The sequence below is a fragment of the Panicum hallii genome, chromosome 9 (assembly GCF_002211085.1).
Source record: "Panicum hallii strain FIL2 chromosome 9, PHallii_v3.1, whole genome shotgun sequence".
Classification (NCBI taxonomy): domain Eukaryota; kingdom Viridiplantae; phylum Streptophyta; class Magnoliopsida; order Poales; family Poaceae; genus Panicum; species Panicum hallii.
The window spans coordinates 61,690,361-61,706,160 of NC_038050.1; the positions used below are offsets into that span (position 1 = coordinate 61,690,361).

The 15,800-nt window shown below is 47.5% G+C and overlaps 4 protein-coding genes across 4 annotated transcripts; all 4 read left to right on the forward strand.

Annotated features, from left to right (window-relative positions):
* Positions 1-246: 246 nt before the first annotated feature.
* On the forward strand, positions 247-1,368 carry LOC112878010 (sarcoplasmic reticulum histidine-rich calcium-binding protein-like). The gene has a single exon (XM_025942392.1). It carries the CDS (start codon positions 529-531, stop codon positions 1,366-1,368), a length of 840 nt encoding a protein of 279 aa, XP_025798177.1. The 5' UTR covers positions 247-528.
* A 2,070-nt stretch (positions 1,369-3,438) lies between these two features.
* Positions 3,439-5,055, forward strand: LOC112873682 (S-norcoclaurine synthase 1-like). The gene is made up of 4 exons (XM_025936693.1): positions 3,439-3,822; positions 3,890-4,137; positions 4,285-4,618; positions 4,708-5,055. The coding sequence occupies exons 1-4, from the start codon at positions 3,565-3,567 to the stop codon at positions 4,954-4,956; spliced, it is 1,089 nt and encodes a 362-aa protein (XP_025792478.1). The 5' UTR covers positions 3,439-3,564; the 3' UTR covers positions 4,957-5,055.
* A 2,672-nt stretch (positions 5,056-7,727) lies between these two features.
* On the forward strand, positions 7,728-10,464 carry LOC112876240 (O-acyltransferase WSD1-like). The gene is made up of 7 exons (XM_025940307.1): positions 7,728-8,014; positions 8,172-8,786; positions 8,913-8,979; positions 9,100-9,179; positions 9,264-9,482; positions 9,661-9,798; positions 10,039-10,464. The coding sequence occupies exons 1-7, from the start codon at positions 7,763-7,765 to the stop codon at positions 10,198-10,200; spliced, it is 1,533 nt and encodes a 510-aa protein (XP_025796092.1). The 5' UTR covers positions 7,728-7,762; the 3' UTR covers positions 10,201-10,464.
* A 1,466-nt stretch (positions 10,465-11,930) lies between these two features.
* LOC112876617 (S-norcoclaurine synthase 1-like) lies at positions 11,931-13,882 on the forward strand. Its single transcript, XM_025940760.1, has 4 exons — positions 11,931-12,400; positions 12,479-12,726; positions 12,821-13,151; positions 13,448-13,882. Exons 1-4 carry the CDS (start codon positions 12,137-12,139, stop codon positions 13,691-13,693), a joined length of 1,089 nt encoding a protein of 362 aa, XP_025796545.1. The 5' UTR covers positions 11,931-12,136; the 3' UTR covers positions 13,694-13,882.
* The last annotated feature ends 1,918 nt before the right edge of the window (positions 13,883-15,800 follow it).

Here is a 15,800-nt window from a genome sequence, read left to right on the forward strand (position 1 = left end):
CACTAATTAGGTCAAGTAGACTGTTTTAAGTTCAATGCCCAAGTAAACTGATATAAGTCAATCAGGAGATTCCAAGAGCCGACATGCAATGCCAGCTTTGACCTTAGTAGGTTGTCTGAGTAGACTAGCAAATCTGTTATTAGTTATTACAAAGCCCTAGAATACCAGAATTCAAAAACAATTGAGTTGCATGCATGACCAAAGAGCCACTAATCTCTCACCAGCTACCAGTGCTGCTAGCATGCATGTAAACAAGGTGGCCATGGCTGAACAAGGTGGTGGCCCTGGCTTGATGCATGCCACCGGCATGAAGCACCTAATTCAGACCATGCACCGATGACCCCGGCCACTCCTACTCGTCTAGTTGTGCACGAAGAACCTAATCCAGACCGTGCAGGGGCTGACCCAACTACTACCTGAAATAACGGGCATCTTTATATATATATAAACATGTCGCACGCCGCCAGCGAGCTAGAGAGGCCAGGCCACAACGGCGCCGAGTAGCAGCAGCTGCGCGCTAGGCCAGAGATGGCGGCCTCGGCGGCGCACGCCGCGGTGCTCGCCGCCGCCCTCCTCCTCCTCCCGTCCCTCCTCGCGCCCGTCGCCGTGGCGCAGCCGCCCAAGGGCGCCAAGGCGTTCTGCATCAGCCAGTTCGCCATCGCCAGCCAGGCGTGCTCCATCCTGCCGCCGAGCCCTCCCGACGAGCATCACCACCACGACGACGACGACGACGACGACGATGAAGAGGACGATGACCACGAAGACGACGAGCGTCGTCGTGACCGCGACCGCCGTCGTCGCGGCCACCGCGCGGCGGCGATCAGCCTCTCGGCCTTGATGGCGAGCAGCAACGTTAACGGCAGCCAGCACGGCGCCGCCGCCGTCGCCGTGAACCGCACCGGCGGCCACCACCACGGCAACCGCACCCGTGGCGGGCACGGGCGCAGGCGCGGCCGGGGACGCGGCCGCCTGCGGGACGGCGACGACCAACACGACACGGATGATCCCGACCACGACGATGACCACAGCGGCGGCGATGACCACCACCACGACGCCGACGACCCCGATCACGACGACGAGGAGCATGAGGACGACGACGACGCTCACCACCACGACACCGACGATCCCGACCACGACGATGACCACGACGACGATGATGATGACGACGACGACGACGATGATGACGACCACCACGACGAGGAGCTCCGAGCGTACCGCGACTGCTGCCGGTGGCTCAAGGAGGTGCAGAAGGACTGCGTCTGCGAGGCGCTGCTGCGGCTGCCGCCGTTCCTCGTCAAGCCGCAGCACACGTACGTGGTCAGGGTGGGCAGGACGTGCAAGATCACCTACCGCTGCGGCGGCGTCTAGCTAGCTTGCCCCATGTCGCCGGCCATCCGCTGCTCGTGGCCGGAGTTTCGTTAACTGCGGGCACGTGCGGCGTCCGTGTTTCTTTTACGATTACATACTTGGTCATTTTGTTCACGTAGGCGATATATTAGGTACGGTAGTTACTACTTGTGGTGTGTGTTTTGATCTACATATTTGTGGTTGCAATGTTGGCTGTCCAGTAGTTTTGAAGGATAATGTAGTCCCTGCAAAATTTTTCTACTACATGCAATGTTAACGGCCGTCTGCTAGACACTGATTTATTTACCATATATAACACACACATGTGTTGGTGTTTTAAAATAGAAATGATATTAACGAGCGTATCTCATTTGATTAGGTTTCTTGCGGTGGAGTTTCCACGTCTAGATTCGAGTTCTCGACTCAAAATATTTTTCATATCCAGACTGTAAGGTTGTTAAAATCGTAGATTTTAGATCAAATTGGTGATCTTTAGGTAAGAACGAAATCATAAGATCTTGAACGAATAAGGTAAAATAGGTATGTTGGTCCCTCAACTTTGATACGAGGGTCAACTTCGTCCCTCAACTTTTAAATTGGCCAATATATTCCCTCAACTTTTAAATTGACCAATATAGTCCCTCAACTTTCATTTTAGGATCAAACTCGTCCTTATGCTGATATTATACTCCATAATAACATGAAATAAATACAAAAAGTCTATTTTACCCTTGGCTCATTCTCCCCCTCCTCATTTTCCAATATTTGTATCATGTTCGCTTAACTTTCCGAAATATTAACTTTCCAAAATATTTTATATGATGGTACAATTATGCAACAAGTATATGCGTCCGCAATACAACGCGATGCATGGATAAATATTTTATATAATGGTACACTTATTCAAGAAGTAGGTCTAATTTTACTCTCTATGCGTCCGCAATAAAATACGATGCATGGGTAAGTAAACTTCTATGTTCTAAATTAAATACTCATGATATTCATCTTTTAAATGCATAGATGCCACCGTACTGTGTGACTTGCATTGGTTAAATATTTCTTAGTAAAAAATAAATTGTTGCAGAATTTAAAGGGGAAGGAGCCAATGGTAAAAGGACTTTTTGCATAAATCTTATATTATTATGGAGTATAATTATGTTATTATGGAGTATAATTATGTTATTATGGAGTATATAATATCAACATAAGGATGAGTTTGATCCAAAATCAAAAATTGAGAGACTATATTGGGCAATTTGAAAGTTGAGAGATGAAATTGACCCTCAGATCAAAATTGAGGGACCAATATACCTATTTTGCAACGAATAAATTGTAGAAATGTGGATTCTACGGAATGGAACGTAGAATCAAGGCCCCGAGTCAAGACGTAAAATCGGACCACATCGCGATTTTAAGGACCATGGTGGACAACGTGACGCTCATGCCGCCTCCGCCAGCCCAGTACCTCGGACGGAGGTGCTCGTAGAAGCAGAGTTACTTTGTATTGTATTTGATCGTCTCTACTGTATCTCATAAAAAATAATACTAATTAATTGTTGGATTGCAGGCATTGCACATGCATATACACATATGCGCCAAAGGCAATTCAAATTATAGGCGCCTAATTGTAACAACCTAGCTTTTTTTAAAATCCAGAAAACTTTGTTGCAAACTACCTTTAGGTGTTTGGATCTCTGAAGAATTATCTGAGTACTCTTATAAAACTTCGGACAACGCAGCCGCCTCCTGATTCAAAGATCAGCTTATTTGATGTTCTTCTCAACTAGAAAATATTCTCGCATTTCCTCTTAATTCAAAGATCCCCTCAAAATGTTCTCTCTCGGCCCGGGTGCATCTCCTCACGGCCCATCATTCCTCATGGTGTGGCACGGGCCCACGAAAGCCGGCCCGCACTTCGGACAACGCAGCCGCCTCCTGAATGTCCTGATTCGAGGCAGCTGAGCTGAATGGAGCACAGTCAAGTACGCGTGTGTGGTCATGTACGTACGCGTGTGCTTCACCTCACATGTCGATCGGGCTTGTGGAAGAATCCGAAGCTAGATAGGGAGAGGCAACGCACGCAGCTTCACGTGTATCCTTGGCTCTCTTGCGTCAGCATCATCACGGCATGCAGACAAGAGAAGAGGACCCTTCGGCAGATCACAGCGGAGGAGGAGCAGCTAAAGCTCTCCGGGGGACGGATCGGAATTACTAGCAATGGCGGAAGCAAGAACCATCGGGTCTCTCCCGGTGGCCAACGTGCAGGAGCTCGCGGAGGCTTGCAATAACGGGGTTGATGGCAAGGTGCCCGAGAGGTACCTCAGCAAGGACCCCAGCGCCGAGGAGGTCGTCGCCGGCGACGACAGCGCTCGCGCGATCCCGGTCATCGATCTCCGCAGGTTGCTCGACGCGCGGTCATCGGAGGAGGAGTGCGCCAAGCTGGCATCTGCATGCCACGACTGGGGCTTCTTCCAGGTATGCAGCCGACCTTCCTTAAGCTTATGATTGGAGCAAATGTATGTGAACCATATATGAGGTGCAGCTCATCAACCATGGCGTTCCGGATGAGGTGATCCGGAACCTGATGAGCGACGTGGCCGGGTTCTTCGAGCAGCCGCTGGAAGCCAAGAAGGAATGCTCGCAGCAAGCTGACAGCCTCGAAGGCTACGGCCAGGCCTTCGTCGTGTCCGACGACCAGAAGCTGGACTGGGCGGACATGCTCTACCTCCAGGTCCATCCAAGCGAGTCCAGGGACATGCGGTTCTGGCCGACACGCCCGGATTCCTTCAGGTGATCCAACCTTGTCAAAAAAAAAAGAGTTGAAAGTTATTTTTTGTCTGAATTAATGGTAAAAACTTCACATATAGCCTCATCTCAATTTAAAATTCAGTCAACTTCATAGCCTCATCTCAGTTTATTTTGATCTGAATTCTTCAGGCATTCAGTAGACGTGTACTCCTCGGAGGCCAGGCAGCTGGCGTACCGCCTGCTGGAGTTCATGGCCAAGGGCGTCGGCGCCGATCCCGCGTCGCTGCGAGGCGTGTTCGAGGGGCAGGCCCAGGGCATGAGGGTGAACTACTACCCGCCGTGCCGGCCGGCGGCGGACCGGGTGGTGGGCCTGCCGCCGCACACCGACCCGAACGGCCTGACGCTGCTGCTGCAGATGAGCCACGGCGACGTGCAGGGACTGCAGGTCAAGAAGGACGGCAGGTGGTTCGCCGTGCGAGCCCTCGACGGCGCCTTCGTCGTCAACGTCGCCGACGCGCTGGAGGTACCTGGCTAGATCCGCAATCGCCGCAACAGATCGATGCTGACGGGCTGCTTCTGAAATCTGAATGCCATTCGGTACGGTGTTTGCAGATCGTGAGCAATGGATTGTTTAGAAGCGTCGAGCACAGGGCCGTGATACACCCGACCAGAGAGCGTATCTCGGTGGCGCTGTTCCACTACCCGTACCAGGACCGGATGCTCTGCCCTCTGCCGGAGCTGGTGAAGAAAGGCGGCGGAGCGCGGTACGGGCCGACGAGCTACCGGGATTTCTTGACGCAGTACTTCACGGCGCAGCTCGATGGGAGGAAGCACCTGGAGAGACTGAAGCTAGACTGCTAGAGCAGTAGCTACTACTAGATTGAAAAAAATATTTGGTTCCAGTGTTTTTTATATGGACGAGGGTTGTTGTTATCCATTGCATTTCTTCTTCTTCCTCCTCTTGAGGGTTATATTTTTTTTTTTTTGCTTCATCATGCAAAAACTGGAACACAGGGTCTGATTGGTTGGGATCCAATTTTTGCCCAACCAAAATAAAGGCATACCAATAAAATTTGGCTATCAATTTATTTATGTCTAAGAAGTGGTCACTTCAATATTTGTGATCAAAACCTTAGCAAGTTATTAGAAACTTCTTAAACCTTACAATTGTAAGGAAAAATATTGGTTGTCATATTTTGGCATTAAACCAAATGAGTACCTAAATTTCTTGCCCACAATTTAGCAATAATGCCTACAATTTGACATGCCCATAATTTGGCTTGCCATGATTTTGGTCACATTTAAGAAAAATTTACACTGAGACCTGCTGCTCTACGTCTCTACCTTAATTTTTCGATATGAACCTGCTATACTCGACATTATGTAGAAGAGAAAATAAGGTGAGGAATAGCACGAAGGTAAACAAAAATTACAGCTTGCAAGTCAGGGTATATTCTTGATGAAATGATAGCGCGCTATATGCCACACCTATAATATGTGAGCATCATCGTCTTTTAAGAAAATAGACGGGGATAGCCTTGGCAGATTAGCCTACCTCAGTACTATATATACAGTGTCAGCATCATCGATGAATTCCTGAAAAGCACCCAACACCAGCAGCTGAATTTAAAAAGGGCAAAAATCCAGTTTACACACACCCAGCCGTAAATTATTGTCAAAAATCCAGAATCCAAACTTGGATTACAGTACCAGACATCTAATGCCCTCGAACTCTTGAAACCATTCACTTACGTCTTTACCCCTTCCAACCAAAACCAATCTGTACATGTTAGCTACTACGTCAGTGTAAATTCACAAAATTTTTGTATGCAACAACTTCGCACGTTACCTAATTTCGCTTTTTACGCAGTGCCCTTGCTCGCTTGCCGTAGTCCCCTCCAAAAAAAAATAAATTGTCATCTCATCGTCCAACTCGCCACAGTACTACGTCTCTCAAGACTACCTCTAGGCCGTCCTCTCTCTCAACTGTTTGTTCGATATCTTCCCCAAATTTCTTTCTACGGCACGGCACCGTATCCGCTCTGGCACTCGGCCATTGGAAGCTAGGTCACGTCGAGTAATCCCAGGGCCGGTGTGGCGCGGGAGGTTGAGTGCAAGTGTCAGAACAACGAACTGTACGATGGTCAAGGAGGGCCCTCATCTTCCTGTGTGGTCAGTGATCGAAACCATCACTAATTGGTAGTACCTCGCGGTGTGGATGGATATATCGGATGCGCTTAATGGCAAGGATGTGAACCTTTCATGCGAGTGCTCCCTGGTACAAACGTGCATGATCAAATGCAGTTGATGCCGACGTGCAGCTTCCCCAGCTGCCTCATCCCTGATACTCCATGCGCGTTTCGATATGTAAGTGGTTTTAGTTTTAGCCTGAGTCGAAGATTAATCTTGATCAAATTTATAGAAAAATTACACCAACACTTACACATAGATGATTTTAATTAATAGTACATTTCTTTAATATAGTTGATATTACAATTATTTTTTATAAACTTACCTGAAATTAGAAAAAATTGACTTAGAATAAATATCTTTGATTTTGGAAAAGTAAGTTTATGATGATGTTTAGCAACCAGAGACCACTGGTGCATGAAGAACCTATTGCCAGGTCCCCACTCACCCAGTGGTCTCTGGTTGCCACCTATTGCCAGGCCGCACCCGCACCCTGGGCCTACAAACATCAGGGGTCAAGAGATATGTTTATCTCCCATTCTCAACTCATCAACTCCATCTAATTAAGCGATAACAATAATAATCATGGACTACTCAACTGAAATATGCATGCTTATGCAATGCTGAAAGCTTCAAACCTTTAACAAAATCGTCAATCCCTCGACACATCATGATGGATCAAGGCACATTTTAACTTGGTCTCTCAAGCTACGTAGAGACCGTGTACATTGTATTTAGACTTGTTTATTAATGACATGGAGATGCATTGTAGAGGATTATTATTGTTACATGAAGACACACCACCTTTTTCGTTGAACCTAACTATGGCCAGTGACTCAGCTGCATGTCCAATCTCGTACCTATTTCTAGATGATTTATCTGAAAAAACAAACGAGTAAGTATGATAAGAGTCAGCAGCTGTCTGAACCTGGCCATGACTAAGAGAGACATACGCACATGGATGCAAGCATGCAGAATTGAAGGCGCGCGCGCCTTCTGTAGCAACTCCACTCATCCAACCTCTAACCAATTGATGAAGAAACTAACCACCGAACTCAATGAATTTAGTCTGCCGCCGACACAAAAATGTTTGTGTTAAACTTAAACTCTTCTTCCTCGCAAGCAAGCCCGGTATGCCCATAGGAACAGGAGGAAGCCAGCTAGGACGATCCAAACGGGGCCCTCTTGTTTCCAGCCAGCGAATTGAAGCACCGTGCCCGATCTTTGAATCTCTGATGGCTTTCGAGCGGTTGGCTAAACATTTCCATTCGGGTTGCATTGCATGCCGCGGATGCTGGTGTGCAGCTTGCCAACCACCTGATGCTAGCTTGCCATGAATGAATTAGTACAATGAGTGTACTGTGTAATCCTGCGTTAGTTGCAGCTCTGCACCAATATAAGCTCCGCGATCATCAGGTGCCCTCCACACCCATACACACACTCACTGTGCGTAACAATCTCTGGTGCCATAGCAAGGATGGGTGCCCATGGCGCCGCCGGCCCCCTCGCTCTGCCGCCGCCGCCGCTTTCGATAGACACTCGCGGCCGAGATGGGGCCATCGGCGAGCCGGACGACGACGGCGGCGAGCCCCTGAGCCCTACGGCACGCATGTTCCACGACTTCTACATCGTCGCCGTCGTCGGCCTCGGCACGCCCATCGATTTCCACCCCGCCCGCGCCGGCCTCGAGGTCACCCTCGTGCGCCACCCCCGCTTCAGCAGCATCCGGGTACGTTGCGCTCCCTCCGTTCTTGGGTAGATACCGTTGATTTATGCAGGTGTGCAAGTGCAAGTGTGCAACCAAACTTTGGAAAGCCTCCAACAAAAGTAATGGTGCCCAATCATGAGCACGAGCGAGCCCTGATGACGTGAACCTGGACGTGCAGGTGATGGACGGGCCGGAGCCGCGATGGGTCCGGACGGTCGTGAACCTGGACGACCACATCATCGTGCCGGACCTGGACCGCGCCGCCGTCTCGGCGGACCCCGACAGGGCCCTGGAGGACTACGTGGCTTCGCTGTCCACGCTGCCCATGGACCAGTCGCGGCCGCTCTGGGAGCTCCACGTCCTGGACTTCCCGACCTCGGAGGCCGCGTCGGCGGTGGCCTTCCGCATCCACCACGCGCTCGGCGACGGCGCGTCGCTGGTCTCCCTCCTCCTGGCGTGCACGCGGAGCGCCGCGGACCCCAAGGCCCCGCCGGCCATGCCGTCGTCCGCCCCGGGCGCGCGGCGCAGGGCGCGCCCCGTCTACGGCGCCCCGCCGCGGCCGGCGTGGTCTGCGGGCGTCCTGGCGCTCGCCGCCTGGGCCCTGTCGTGGGCCCTGCTCGCCTGGCACACCGCCGTCGACGTGGCGCGCTTCGTCGCCATGGCGCTGCAGCTCGTGCGCGACCCGCCGACGCTGTTCACGGGGGTGAAGGGCGTCGAGTCCCGGCGCAAGCGCTTCGTCATGCGCACCCTCAGCCTCGACGACGTCAAGCTCGTCAAGCACGCTCTGGGCTGCGTACGCAACACCACCATACTTCATCTTCAAGCCTCTTCTTTTACACTACGACTACTGAATGGCTAGCAAGGCGTGCTCTCTGACAGTTTTTTTATCTGTTTCCATGCATGCCTTTGACGCACGCAGACGGTAAATGACGTTCTAGTTGGAGTGACATCTGCTGCTCTGTCACGGTATCACTTCCGAAAACTAGGTAAATAGTGGAACATAACTATCCGGGTTTAAATTTTCGTCATCTTCTAAGATAGTGGTAAGAATATGTTACGAAAAGTGTCCAATACAATGTTGGCTAACGATTGAACACACCCCTCAGGGAATGACAATGACACAAACAGAAGCACATGCTTCAGATCAGTTCTTTTCGTCAACCTAAGACCAACGTCTGGTATACAAGTAAGCCGATATATTATACTTCTTCAAGAAAATTTGAAATTTACCTTTTGGAGTAGTAATTGAATTCCTGTGTTGCGCATGCAGCAACTGGCTAAGATGATGGAGTCTGGTAATAAGCACAACGACCTGAAATGGGGAAACCGACTTGGCTACATTGTGCTCCCCTTCGAGATCGTGAAGCACGATGACCCTCTTGACTACGTCCGCAACGCGAAGAAGACTGTGGACAGGAAGAAGCATTCCTTCGAAGCGATCGCCACTCATGTCATTGCTGAGACGGTCACCAAACTTTTCGGCATCGAGGTACCATCTTCCTATTCCCCGCCTACTAATAATGTCTCGTGTTCGTTCCAGCGAACCTAACCATCTTAGATGTGCCGCCTTTTTTGGGTTACAAACTTACAATTGTAGTCAAAATTTATACATACATACATACATACATATAAATATGTTCAGCACTACTAAAGTCTGTTAACTGCAGGTGTCAACTGGTCTCTTCCACCGTATGATATCCGGCACCACCGTGCTGTTCTCCAACATGATCGGCCCTGCCGAACCCATAGAGTTCTACGGGCACCCGGTTGCCTACATTGCGCCAAGCAACTTTGGGCATCCATCGGTAAGTTCTTCGATCGGAACAAGCAGATTTTTTTTATCTGAATATCATTTCATCTGCAGACTTCAGTAATAAAATCCAATCCGAAAATTGCAGTCAAATTCTACAGTATAGTTGTGCCGTGTCATTTTTTTAAGGGAACGGCAGGAGATTTGCCGTAACTTTTACTGGAAGAAGAAGTTTAAAGAAATACAAACAACTCCAAACCCCCACACGTCATGGTAACACTTTATTTCATTGTAGGCGCTGACTATACATTGGCAAAGTTACATGGACACTATCAAGATCATACTTGCCGTGGACGACGCGCAGTTTCTTGATTCTCACGACCTCCTGAATGATTTTGCCGAATCCCTGGAGATGATAAGAAAAGCAACGTCTAGAGCACAAGTACTCAAAGGTTGATTCTAAGTACATACGCTGACCGTTTCGAGTGCTGTAAGATGTGTAGTCCGCAAGACTTCCTGGGAGGATGATGGCTAGCTACTCGCGAATTACTTCTATATATGCGTGAGTTTAGACACTCCGTTTGTGCAAAGGAAACTGTAATCCGGCCTAATCCTAACTCAAAGCAGTTAATCCTAACTGTGATGGGTGGATTCCTTTGATGGCTTTGAGAAACAAGGGAAATGTTCCAAACGGAGAGGAAAAAATGTTCAATCCAAAATATGAACGGCTTTGAGAGTAAAAGGCTTTGAGAGTAAAGGGAAATGTTCCAAACCAAGGAAAAAAATATTCAGAGAAATGTTTCAATCAAAAACAAAAAATATTTTGAGTAAGAAATAAATTAAAATATTACAAAAAAAATTAGTAGCAACAAAAGCATCCAAAAAAAATGTTCAGCTCAAGAAATAGTAAAAGGGCAGAGAAAACATTCGGCCCTTAGCTTGAAACAGTTCCACACATCCCATCGAAACGAACTAAGTTTTTTTAAAAAAAAAACAATCAAAACACAACCTAGCTAAAACTAAAGGGAACAAGGAAAAAAACGTAAAGCAGGCCCACTAACAAACTAATGTAGGCCCAGAAACACCAGGCCCGAACCCGATTGAATTCTACTACATGCTAGAATCTTGAAAACTACACTTATTGCTAATGTTATCTTCGACCCAGAAGACTTGAGAACTCACTTTGATTGAAACCGACCATCGTATCTGCGCAACTGTTGGAGATTTTTGGTATGCAAAGATGAAATAGAAACAAAATGTTCTGGTAAAAAATAGAAATTAAATTTCTAAGTATTATAAAGTAAAATGTCCCAAACAAATAAAACATTTTGTAAGCTAAAAAGTTCTGAGTATGAAAAATGTTCTGGTAAAAAGTAGAAATCATTCTAGCACTAATAAGAACATGTTCTAGACATAGGAAAAATGTTCTATGCTCGAAAAGATTGTCCAATCCAAAATACAAATGGCTTTGAGAATCAAGGGAAATGTTCCAAACCAAGAAAAAAAATGCAGAGGGAAAACAAAAAAAAAATCATGAACTAAGTAAAATCTAAAATAATAATAAAATATTTCAAAAATTAAGTTGCAACAAAATTAGTCCAAGAGAAAAAAAGTTCAGCTCAAGAATAGTAAAAGTAACAGCGAAAACTTTCAGCCCTTAGCCAAATGCACTTCCACACATCCCATCAAAACAAACCTAGTTTATTTCCATGAAAGCATCCAAACAACCTAGCTAAAACTAAAGAAACAAGAAAAAAACAAAAAGCAGCCCCACTAACCAACTAATAAAGGCCCAGCAACACTAGGTCCCAATGCAAATTGTATCATTCTAGAATGTTGATAACCACAATCATTGCTCCGACCCAGACTAGAGAACTCACTCGATTGAAACTGGCCAGTGTACGATCTGCGCAGCTGCTGGAGATTTTCGGTGAAAAGAAATTGCCTGAGTCTACTGCCAACAACCTCGGGTAAACCATTCCAGTTTTCACGGTTTCCTCTACGCCACCGCGAGAATGATTGGCCCTCTCTGCATCAACAAACCATCGAGACATGAGTGGCGCGCACGTGATAATAAACTTTGAAAAATTCCAGTGGCACGCGAGCAATTAGCCAGACAATTGATTCGCTGGTAGCAACATTCAGAAGACAACGGAAGAGGACCACCACTTTGGCCGATGCTCCTTTCACGTTCCCCCACATCGCCATCGTCTGGATAGCTTGTCATAGGGTCACTGACATGTAAGACGACGGAAGAGGACAACCGCTTTGGCGGATCAACAAACGCTACATTTTATAACTCAACGTCGCCATCAGCATCCAGCAAGTTCTGAAAAACTCCAGGCGAAGCAGGTGGAGGAGGAGCGGCAGCCGGAGCTCCGGAAGGGATACCAATGGCGGAAGCAAGAGTAGCTGGGTCTCTCCCGGTGGCTAACGTGCAGGTGCTCGCGGAGGCTTGGAACGGCGGGGTCGATGACCAGCAGCAGGTGCCCGAGAGGTACCTCAGCAAGGATCCCAGCTCCGAGGAGGTCGTCGCCGGCGACGACGGTGCTCGCGCGATTCCGGTCATCGACCTCCGCAAGCTGCAGGACCCGCAGTCGTCGTCGGAGGAGTGCGCCAAGCTGGCGTCTGCGTGTCTGAACTGGGGCTTCTTCCAGGTTGGTACACCGTCCATTTGCTCAGAGTTGTGGAAGCAGTATGACCAAACCATGGAACGAATAATTTGTGCACTGCAGCTCGTCAACCATGGACTCCCAGAGGAGGTGACCGGAAGCCTGATGAATGACGTGGTCGAGTTCTTCAAGCAGCCGCTCGAAGACAAGAAGGAATGCGCACAGCAAGCCGACAGCCTCGAAGGCTATGGCCAGGCCTTCGTCGTGTCTGACGACCAGAAGCTGGACTGGGCAGACATGCTCTACCTCCAGGTCCATCCAACTGAGTCCAGGGACCTGCGGTTCTGGCCTACTCGCCCTGCATCCTTCAGGTGATCTTTTCCAAGTTCCAACCATGTCAAAAATGAGTTCAAAGCTACTTATGTCTTGCTGATCTCAAATTTCAAATCCGATGGAATTCATCAGGCATTCTGTAGACGTGTACTCCTCGGAGGCCAGGCAGCTCTCGTATCGGTTGCTGGAGTTCATGGCCAGGGGCGTGGGCGCCGAGCCGGCGTCGCTGCGGGCCACGTTCGAAGGGCAGACCCAGGGCATGAGGGTGAACTACTACCCGCCGTGCCGGCAGCAAGCTGACCGGGTCCTGGGCCTGGCGGCGCACACCGACGCGGGTGGCCTGACGCTGCTGCAGCAGCAGAACCACGACGTGCAGGGACTGCAGGTCAAGAAGGACGGCAGGTGGTTCGCCGTCAAGGCTCTCGAAGGCGCCTTCATCGTCAACGTCGGCGACGTCCTTGAGGTAGGTGATGCTTACGTGGACTCCTGAGAAGTTTTGTTCGTAATTAAGATCATGTCTGCATCCTTTCGCAAAAAAAAAAAAACAAAACATGTCTGCATCATGATGCGTGTCAAAAGGTCCAACAGCATATTGAATAATGCTCATATCTATAAATAGAGCACAGCGCTTCTGTCATCTGATCATGACCGTCTGGGAATTCTTGGCTATATTAGTTGCCAGATATAGTCTAGTCTAGGCCTATATTTCTGTTGTCTCCTGTGCTGAATCGCTGATGGTATCCTTCATTTTCGCTGCAGATCCTGAGCAATGGGAAATTCGCAAGTGTTGAGCACAGGGCCGTGACACACCCAACCAAAAAGCGAATTTCAGTGGCACTGTTCCACTATCCTTGCCAGGATATGGTGGTTGGTCCTCTGCCAGAGTTCATGGAAGGCGATGAAGTGCGTTACGGATCAACCAATTACCAGGATTTCTTGAAGCAATACTTCACAGAAAAACTTGATGGGAGGAAGCACCTGGAGAGATTGAAGTTGGAGCAGTAGCTACCACTTCTACCGTACGTTGTGAGGGACGATAGTTAAAAAAATATATATCTTGTCCATGAATGTGACTAGCAGAGAATAATTTGTTCTGTCCTCGACCCTACACCATGAGTGTTCATTCTCAAGCTTTATGTATGTATGCATCTATGCTGCATTCCTCCAGGAAATGAACATGACTATTTGGTGAAACGGACATACTCCCTCTATTCTTCCAAAATATATGTTGTTTTGGCAAATCTAGATGCATAATTTTTGCTATACACTTAGAAAACTATTGTATCTAGATACATAACAAAAATTATACATCTAAATTTACCAAAATAACCTACAATTTGGAACGGAGGGAGTACGTGTAATTAATGTTCATATTTCATCATTACATAACTAAATAAAGATGATATCTGGTTACCATGTTTCTTAACATACGCAAAAAAAAACCTCGAGCAACCGTGGGGGAGAGGGGGTTGACACTCTGGTTTTCAACTTTTAACGGACACACACCGTGGAATTAATAAATAGTATAAACAATATGGTCCATTAGACCGTAATTGTGATTTTAATGATTGTGTGATAATATAGTCAATAAGACTAACAAGTTTGTGAGCTCAAGATTTGTAGGATTTTTAGATCTTATGCATGAAGTCCAATAAATAATCAAGGTGTCCAAATCACTGTTAAGATATTCAAGTTGTAGTGAAAATGTAGAGATAGACTGCAGCGATGATTTGGGTAAGACTCAGCATGAATACATGCGTCGGTTGAACCGACGATATAAAAAATGAACTGAGCGGTGCATTGGAGAATTGCTACTGCGACCAAGTCAGTAGCACCGGTTGAACTGGCGCATAAGAAGGGAGGCGTCGGTGCAATAAGGAGATGATATGGCAATCAGGTGAAGAAATAACAGAGGCACCGGTTAAACCAACGGTGCAAAAGAAGGCGTCGGTGCATTAGTAGTTTACTGATATAGAAGCGTTTGGAGTTGGAGAAGGCTGAAGATTTACAGCACCGGTTGAACCGACATCCATCGGTGCCATGAGTCAGAGCAATGATGTTAGCAAAAGAAGACAGTTGGAGTTCAACAGCTAGCAGGTAGAGACAGTGTGACCGGTTAAACCGATGGTAGCGACCGGTTTAACCGACACTTTTAAGCTTTTTAGGTCAAAAGCATGTAACGACTCGGAGTGAATCTCTAGTATAGTATATATAAGGCCTCACCCCGGGTCTTTGAGGCCGCTGGAGCTCTTGAGACGTTAACGTTACAAAAACTCTGCTGAAGTTCTCCAAACCAACCAAAGAGCTCATTGATCAAATTCTTAGGTTTAGCACAAGCTTTGTAAGGTGCAGTGCTAGGCTAGCTCTAGAGTGACTGTGAGAGCAAGGTGTTGTGATCTTGTACTGGTTCTTGAGTGAACTTCAAACTTGTACCTTGGTGTGTCGGTCCCTCAGGATCTTTGTGACTCGTCAGCAAGTCTTCGATCCTCCAGCTTGGTGTAGAGCGACGATGATGGCTTTGTGCGTGGGATAAGGAGACCCTTCCTTCGTGGGAAGCTCCGTAATAAAGGCGGCATTAAGATGACCGGAAGATTTAGCGTGAGCCTTGGTAGCCGAGCCTTTGTGACAAGTCAAGAGGAACTCCGGAAGAGACTTTGTGACCGGAAAACAATTATTCTTAGTGAATGCTTCGACAATATGGATCGGGAGATTTTGGATGTTACAACCAGTGATTTGGGATGTTGAAGTTAATATTTTCAAATGTTGCATCATGTGATTTGGATATTGCTACAGGTGTTCTGGTTGGGATTTATCATTTTCCTATGTTGCAAAAGTGATTTTCTAATATCTTTATACGCTATTGCTAGTTCTGGTTTCCGTATTGTGGAATTTTCATCTAGATGTTTCAACAGGTAATATGTGCTGTTGCAAGGACCTGAAATGTTGTAGAATACAGATAAGCTGTTGCAGTCAAATATTTTTAGCTGAAATGTTCCGTGCAACATGAGGGAGATGTTGCAGCGGGATTTCCCCACGTACGTTCAAAATTTATACCAGAACTTTTTCTTTCAATATGTTGAATGCAACATGATATATATATATATATATATTG